Source organism: Curcuma longa, chromosome 5 (genome assembly GCF_044706935.1).
Source record: "Curcuma longa cultivar G26 ecotype Majalengka, Jawa Barat chromosome 5, ITB_CL_G26_1.1, whole genome shotgun sequence".
Classification (NCBI taxonomy): Eukaryota; Viridiplantae; Streptophyta; class Magnoliopsida; order Zingiberales; family Zingiberaceae; genus Curcuma; species Curcuma longa.
This window is the reverse complement of record NC_133865.1, coordinates 1,331,811-1,340,014: the sequence shown is the minus strand read 5'-3', so window position 1 is coordinate 1,340,014 and position 8,204 is coordinate 1,331,811. Positions and strand designations below refer to the sequence as shown.

The following is an 8,204-nucleotide window of genomic DNA, read 5'->3' as shown; positions in this document are numbered from 1 at the left end:
AACTAGTTTTGAAGTTCAATTATGAATATTACTTGACTTATTGTTTTGAAGCTTATATATGATTTTAACTTAACTTGAAACCTTAAGTTGTCATAATCAAAAAGGGAGAGATTGTTGATGTAGGGAGCACCAGCAGATCGAACCTGAGTTTTGATAATGGAACTAGGTTCAAGTTAAATGTGTTATTGGACTAAACGAGTGATCTAAGTGTGCAGGAAGCATAGGGTTAAGTCCTCGTGGAAGCTAGGCATGAAGTCTTGGCAGAGTCAAGAGCACCAAGTGAAGTCTGGGATGGTGAGGAGGACCAGCCCGCAACAAAAGTCTGGGTTGGTCAAGAGGACCAAGCCGCAGCAGAAGATTGGATTGATCAGGAAGGATCGAGTCGCAGCAAAAGACTGGGTTGGTTGGGAAGGATCGAGCTGCAGCACAAACCCTAGGGGTCGAGGATAGAGCCGAGCAAAAGTCTAACGAGTCAGGAGGACTCGGTTGACATCAAGTAAATTCTCTTGAGTGGAGTGGGTGAGGACACCTTCCCAAGGGAAATTGTAGGCGTCGGTCTAACCTAGGGTTTCACTGAAAATCTGAAGTTAAGACCTTGAGTTGGTTCGAAGAACTGGCTCAAAAATAATTCTATTTTGCATGTTATTTGCTAACATTTTTGCAGGAATGGAAAAAATCGATCGAAAATAAACTCTAGGATAAAAAGTTGATTTTTGTCACTAGAGTCGACCCAGATGGGACTAGAGTCAACTCCAGCTGAGTCAGTCGAAACCCGGAAGTCAGCACGACGATTTTCCGCCACTTCGACTGGAGTCGACTTGGGTGGACTCTGAGTCGACTCAGGGTCAAAAACTATCCAATTGACGCCACGGTGACTGGAGTCGACTTAGGCAGGATAACGAGCGGGAACAATAGAATTTTATCTGCCACGTCGACTGGAATCGACCCAGATGAACAGTTGAGTCGACTCAGGCCAGCTATAAAAGAAGGACGCGAGCAGCAGTCGTACAACACCAATTTTTCCAATTCAAGCTCCGTTCTCGCGACTCTCAAGTGCTACTTGCTCGACATCGATGCCATACATGATCCAGATCATCCAGAGACCTGCCGATACGCTGAGATCAGAGTTTGGGGAGTTCAAGCGCGATCCAAAAAGTCGGTAACTAAGTTTAATTTAATTCATTTTAATTGTACCGAGTTTTCTGAAGTTGTGATCCTTTGTACTTCATTACACTTGCTGTCGTAAGGGGCAAGTGCTTTAGTGGATTTGCCCGCAGTAAATGGTTAAGGACCGTGGGCCTTGGAGTAGCAGCCTTGGGCTGTGAACCAAGTAAATAAAAGTGTCATTTACTCTTTTTATTTTTGTTTTTCATTTCAACTGCTTCCGTGAGTATTTCATTAAATCGCTTCCGCACGTACTTCGAACTCCCATCTTATTAAAAATTGAAAAGCGTTAAACACGTTATTCTTGTGGCCTGGGATTGAGGTATTACATTCGGCAGATGGCTACTACCTTTCTCAGTCCAAATACATACAAGACCTTATTCATAGTTCTGGCATTACAGATAGTCGAACAGCTGCGACACCTATGGATCTTCATTTACAACTTCGTTCTACTGATGGTACACCTCTTGAGGATCCGTCTAGATATCGGCGTATTGTAGGCAGCCTTGTCTATCTCACTGTTACCAGACCTGATATTGCTCATGCAGTTCATATTCTGAGTCAGTTTGTGAGTGCTCCTACTTCCATTCATTTTGGACATCTGCTTCGTGTACTACGGTATTTAAGGGGGACATCTTCTCAGTGTTTGTTCTATGCTCGTGATAGTCCACTTCAGCTTCATGCTTACTCAGACTCCACCTGGGCAAGTGACCCAACAGATCGTCGTTCTGTCACAGGTTATTGCATTTTTCTTGGTTCTTCTCCTCTTGCATGGAAGTCTAAAAAGCAGGTGGCTGTATCTCGTTCTAGTACAGAAGCAGAACTTCGAGCACTTGCCACTACCACTTCAGAGATAATATGGCTTCGATGGTTATTAGCAGATTTTGGTATTTCTTGTAATGCTCCTACACCTCTTCTGTGTGACAATACTGGAGCCATACAGATTGCCAATGATCCTGTGAAGCATGAACTTACAAAGCATATTGGTGTTGATGCTTTCTTTACTCGATCACATTGTCATCAGAAAACAATTGCTCTTCAGTATGTGCCCTCAGAACTACAAGTGGCAGATTTTTTCACTAAAGCATAAAGTCCATATATATTAGGGTTAAGGCCCATATTAACCCCAGTTATCTATATATATAGTTGTATGTAACTATTGGAACAATAATTCTAAATCCTATTTCGTCACAATATTGAGGTAATTTATTGTGCCTCTTAAATTACATTTTGAGGCACAAAACAATGTCTCATCTATCATATGTTGAGGTGTTTTATTGTGCCTCTTAAATTACATTTTGAGGCACAAAACAGTGCCTCATCTATCATATGTTGAGGCATTTTATTATGCCTCTTAAATTACATTTTGAGGCACAAAATAGTGCCTCATCTATCATATGTTGAGGCGTTTTATTATGCCTCTTAAATTTCCTTTTGAGCCACAAAAAAGTACTTCATCTGTCATAAGTTGAGGCATTTTATTATGCCTTTTAAATTTCATTTTGAGGCATGAAAAAGTATCTCATCTGCTATATGTTGAGGCGTTTTATTATGCCTCATAAATTTCATTTTGAGGCACAAATAAATTTTATTTTAAGACACAAAAAACAACTCATTTGCTATATGTTGGGGCACTTTTTTTTCTTCAATATCCAATTATTTATCTGTTGAGGCACTTCTTTATTATGAACCCCTTTTGTTATTTGTTGAGGCATTTGCTTGTGCCTCGCTAGCTTTTGTTATGACTTAGCTTTTGTTATGACTTTTACAATGCCTTAAAAGACAAAAATTATTACATGTATATACCACTGCAAAAAAGAATATTGCACTTTAACTTCAAAACATTGAAATGTGACAAAACTATCATCCATTAATTGCAAAGTCAAAACTATCATCCAAAAAAGAAAATTGCACTTTAATCGCAAAGTCAAAACTATCATCCATTAATACATTTATTCGAAATGTGACAATTCATACTAGCAAAAATTATCCGAGTCTTATGACTATACCAAAAGTTTCAGTAAGGCAAAGTGGAAGTGCAAGAATACCAACACAGCTTCTTCAAAAGTGATTTTCACCATTGTCTACTAGAAGCTGCAACAAAAAATGAAATGATTAAATATAATATTTAAACTAAATAAAAAGAATTCAATAAAAAAACAAATATTAATCTTCATAATAATACCAAAGATAGAGGCCAATGTGATCATTTCCTAGTTTTTTTTTTGATTGAGTGAATTCATATAACAATTAATGCTAATGTGATCATTTCCCAGTTTGATGGTTATCATAAGCATGCCAATCTTATACCAAAGCAATTTCACTTGGACAACCTATGCAAAGTCAAGAGCTTCATCAAGTGGGTAATCCTAATAGTAGTTAACATAATAAAATATGATTTGAGAAGAAGAATATTACAAATGATTTAGCCTTGCATCAATTTTGATGGAGAGATAAGATCCATGCATTTGATGCCAAATAATTGGGACAATTGGTCCAGCAATGAGTGGATGAGGTGCTATTCTTGAAGAAGCATCTAGACTAGTCACAATTTCATTCTATTTAGTTATGATGCCCTTGAGGATCCTTGAGGAGTATTTGACGAAATTGATGAAGTTGATAAACTTGACAAAGTTGAGCATACGTTGAAAAAACATCGTAGAACCTAAATGATGGGTGTAGGCATTAAGGCTAAACCACTATAAATACCTAATTTGCATTGAATTTGTTTTCTTTAAATTCCTATTGGTTTGAATTCCTTGTTAAGTTAGTTTGGGAAGCTTGATCAAAATTGACCATTTGAGATATAAATTACATCTTACTTTCTGTGCTCGCAGATATATAAAATTGAAAGTCACCAACCTAGACCTTGTTAACATAATACAGTTAATAAGATAATCCCCAGTGGAGGCAATCTTTATAGATATCCAGCTAATCACCACTGCTCCAATAAATGGATTTGAATAAAGCTCTACATTTTCTACTCCCAATCCAACAATGGGTTCTCTTTCCTTCTTGATGTAAATCAATGTAGAAACAGAATATATAAAAGAAATAATCAATGTAGTTCACTGGAAAACATTATCTTTATATCATTCATCTGAAAGTAAAGTCCTAATAAATTTCTTGTGATATTTAGTCAAATTTCTATCCGAGTAAAAACAAGGTGATAGAAGAACTCTAAGATTTTGCAAAAGAAACAACAATTCAGTGCCAACCTTTAAAGCAGTTTGTTTTCTCAAAATATCATTTGACTTAAACATCACAGCAGCCATCCAGATTGTAACGAAGAAACCTGTGCATAATTTTCCAAAATTATACAATGTAAAGTTGAATGGCAAAAAAGAGAGAACAACAAGCATAAATCTTCATATGAAAGAATACTAGAACACAAAATAGCAAAAAATATAAAATTATGGAAAAAATATAAGCCAATAACAATTTTCTAGAGTCTACATATCCATAAAATTACTCATCATGTGAGCACATGGAATCATCTAATGCATCAACACAAATCTGTATTTGCTAAGTATGGCCTAGTTCTAGAAGAACCACAAATTGTGCCAGAAGCAAAATCTTCAAGTAAATTTAAATTTGGTCAATATCCAAATATTTAAGTTAGATCCATAAAAGGCATGAAGCTATTTTCACTTATAGGAAAATCTAGGATGAGAAAAAAAATGAGTGAACATGGAGATCCTAAGTCTTTATTGGAGCATTCATATTCCCTTTTTCTCACAGTCTAGTTGAGCCCTAACACTGTATCCAATTGCTCCTCTGCAAAAGTATTGATTATATGAAAATAGAGTGGCACCAGACTAGAGGTACAAAAGATTTGCCTTCGTATCTGGTTTTCTAAACAAAACTTTTAAAAAAAAGTGTTCTTAGTTTAGACAACTTAATGAACTTCCAATTCACCATTTCACTACAAAATTTATTGAAACATAAACAATTATTATAAAAAGAAATCCATATTATCTAGGCAAACACCATCTCTGATACTTAAGACTCTTTGTATACCACTCTATACCTGTGACAGATATCAACACTCCAAGCAAACATGCAAACACCTATCCCTAATGGTCATGTGCAAAAGTTAGAGTTACATAGAACACCACTACATTGTGCACCTTGTGCCTACAACAAACTTCCTCTTCAATACTTACTACTGAAATAATCACAAGAACAACGTCACCAATCAGAAACCATCAAGATAAATGACTGGGATTGTAGATGGTTGTGCTCCATCCTCACATAGTGACAGAAGTTATTCTTCGCCCAAAGATCTGTAGTTGAGTGGAAGGAAAAATATGTGCCACCATGAAGTATATGTTATTCTCTGTGAGCAATAGTCAATGTAGTGCTTTATGGAAACCTTAATAGTTGTGCATCACGTTTATTGCATTCCATTATGGCAACTATTTCCCTTGAAAAGGTTGCAATAAAACACCAACCACATTCTGCCTAATGCTTTATGACTTCACGTGCAACAGGATACGCACAACTCCAAAATAACTAAGCTACTATCCACACATGTAGAAATCAGCACAACCACCAAACCAGAACAAAACAGCCAAGCAAACAAGCGCAGGTCTCCAATAGCAACAAATTACCCAAATTCAGAAACAAACAAACATATCCAAGACTCAAAGAAAAACTCAATTACAACCCAATCCTAGCTTCACCAATCTCAAAATTAGTAGTAGGAATGAGGAGGGGGCAATAAACAGGGCAATCTACCTGAACTCATCTCCAACTCAAACTACTCACATCTTCAATTCAACTTGCTAAAGTGTTAGTTTTTCCAGTGAATGAGAAGGCAACGTAGGAAATTTAATTAATTATGAAGGAATTATTTTGTCAATCAGAATCGATCGATCCATTATATCAATGTCTGAATGTACTGCAAATTAACAAAGTGTTCTTGCATTGTTGTGGGCGTTCTCTAAAAAAGGGGTTTGGCTAATATTAATTCCAAGGACAAAGTCTACAACGTGTCTCAACTGAATGACAATATCTAATATATGCTCTTCATGTAAAATAAATGCTACAAATTTATGAGAATATTTGATGGAAAACTATTATCCGCTATCCATAGTTTAGGATTCAGCGTCGGTTACACAAATTTCAAGTTTCAAAAATGAAATCGTTGAATCATGGTTATGGCGCCGTCTAACAACGACCCTGACCACGATCCAGAAATCAATCGTCACTAATTATACCAAAATAAACACAATCGCTAAAACTAATAGACAATGGAAAGCGAAACCGTAAATTCGTCCAATCATAAAGGGAATGCAGTAAATGGAACATCCGCTCACCTCACCTCTGCTCTTCAAAGCAAGAGCGCTCTTACCACCCAGATCGGCGATCGCCGCCCAACGACAAACGATAGAAAACCCTAAATAGCCTTATCCGGTATGGTACTCCGCTAGAATTAAAACACGGATCTCTCCAGCCTACGTGGCCATCTATGGTAAGTTCTTGAAGCTTCGTGTTCATCAGTTTACATATTATTATACCTGGTTAAATATAATCATGAAGTAGTTAAAAATTTTAATTTCATCCCTTTAAATAATTAAAAAATAATATAAAATTGTAACGCAGAAAATTAGGTTATCCTTTATTTTTATTATCATAAAATAAAAATCCGAATTCCCTTAAACCGTTTAAACCAAAACGGAGTAAATCGATTTTTTTTACCGAACTGAATAGACCGAACTTTCATACAAAAAAATAGAACAAACTGAAAGTGTAGCTGAACACTTGCAGAATTTACTATGAAATGGCAAGCGGCAATAAAAGTTGACAAGAAACAAATTCACCTAGGACAGTTGAATCTCAGGAAGAAGCTGCACGAGTGTATGACAGGTATTAATCAATCCGTAAGATGCAGTTGCTTGATACTGTAATTTCACTGTGATGCTGCAAGGTTCTGCAAGAGCATGTTTTTCCATCTTCACCAGTTGATGCCGCAATTAAGGCTGAACAGCTTTCGAACTTGTAGTTAGAATGTTACGATGGGAAATTAAGGATCTGTGAACCAGTTTAGATCATACAACAATCTACAATATATATAGCAGAATCCAGTTCAGGTAATTTAGGTAGCCCTTGTAGTAATGCCATAATTCTTATAAAATAGGTGTAATAATTGGGTTCACAGTAAGAAGAGGGAAAAGGTAAAGGAAAAGAAAAACAAAAAAATTGTAATTCTCATAATTTTATTACAAAAATGCCACTCAAATTTTAAGTGTCTCAAAAATTACATTTTGATGCATTTTAATTAAAATATCTCATTAGATAGTATCTTCTAAAATCATTTTTCTTGTAGTGGTATGGTTGTATGTATTATGAATGTTATTATTAAGTTTGTGAATGTTGTTTATATTGTGTTTGTTTGTTGTATGTATCGTGATATCACGGGTTGTATTTTATTTTATTGTAAACAGGGTGCAAAGTACGAAATTGAATGCTATTGTAAATTTTTTAAGAAAATTAGTGACGAAAATTATATTTCCGTCACTAATATTTGGATGATTTAGTGATTGATATTAGGTTTTGATTGCTAAAATAACGATTGAAACCTAATTTTGGTCGCTAAATAGCGGTTGAAACTTAATTTTAGTCACTAAATACCGATCAAAACCTAGATTCGATCATTAACATAGCGTCCGAACCTTAACAACTGAATCTAGGTTGCGATCGTTAACATTAGTGATCAAAATATATATTTGGTTGCTAATATTTAGCGATCGAAACTAGTATTGTTGTTATTTTAGTGATGAGAATAATTTCCATCGCTAGTTAGCAATGGAAATATGATTTTGATCGCTTAATCCTTTTACGATGAAATATTTTGCGACTCATTTTATTTTGTCGCAATTCGATCGCTAAATAGGTTTAGTGATCGATAATCCATCACTAAATGTTGATATTTAAAGTGGTATGAAAACTTCAATAGAGGAATATTTGTCCCAATATTTATTAAATTAGTTTGGTCCGAGGATTTTACATAGGCTTACTATTTGTGTAACCAAGTG

At 35.6% G+C, this 8,204-nt stretch overlaps 1 protein-coding gene across 6 annotated transcripts in view; it reads right to left on the bottom strand.

Moving 5' to 3' along the window:
* The window catches only part of LOC141829976 (tRNA-specific adenosine deaminase TAD2), a 31,724-nt gene extending 25,160 nt beyond the window's left edge, over positions 1 to 6,564 (bottom strand). Inside the window, exons 1-3 of one of the 6 annotated variants that reach the window (XM_074717433.1) lie at positions 6,486 to 6,521; positions 4,383 to 4,459; positions 3,174 to 3,258 (exon numbers count right to left, since the gene is read on the bottom strand). In XM_074717433.1, the coding sequence (XP_074573534.1) occupies positions 3,174 to 3,245 (72 nt within the window). In that variant the 5' untranslated portion in view covers positions 3,246 to 3,258; positions 4,383 to 4,459; positions 6,486 to 6,521. Of the gene's footprint in view, positions 1 to 3,173; positions 3,259 to 4,382; positions 4,466 to 6,482 lie in introns of those variants that run through there. The other 5 variants (XM_074717437.1, XM_074717435.1, XM_074717436.1 and 2 more) reach the window with 5 other exon arrangements.
* Between the last annotated feature and the right edge of the window lie 1,640 nt (positions 6,565 to 8,204).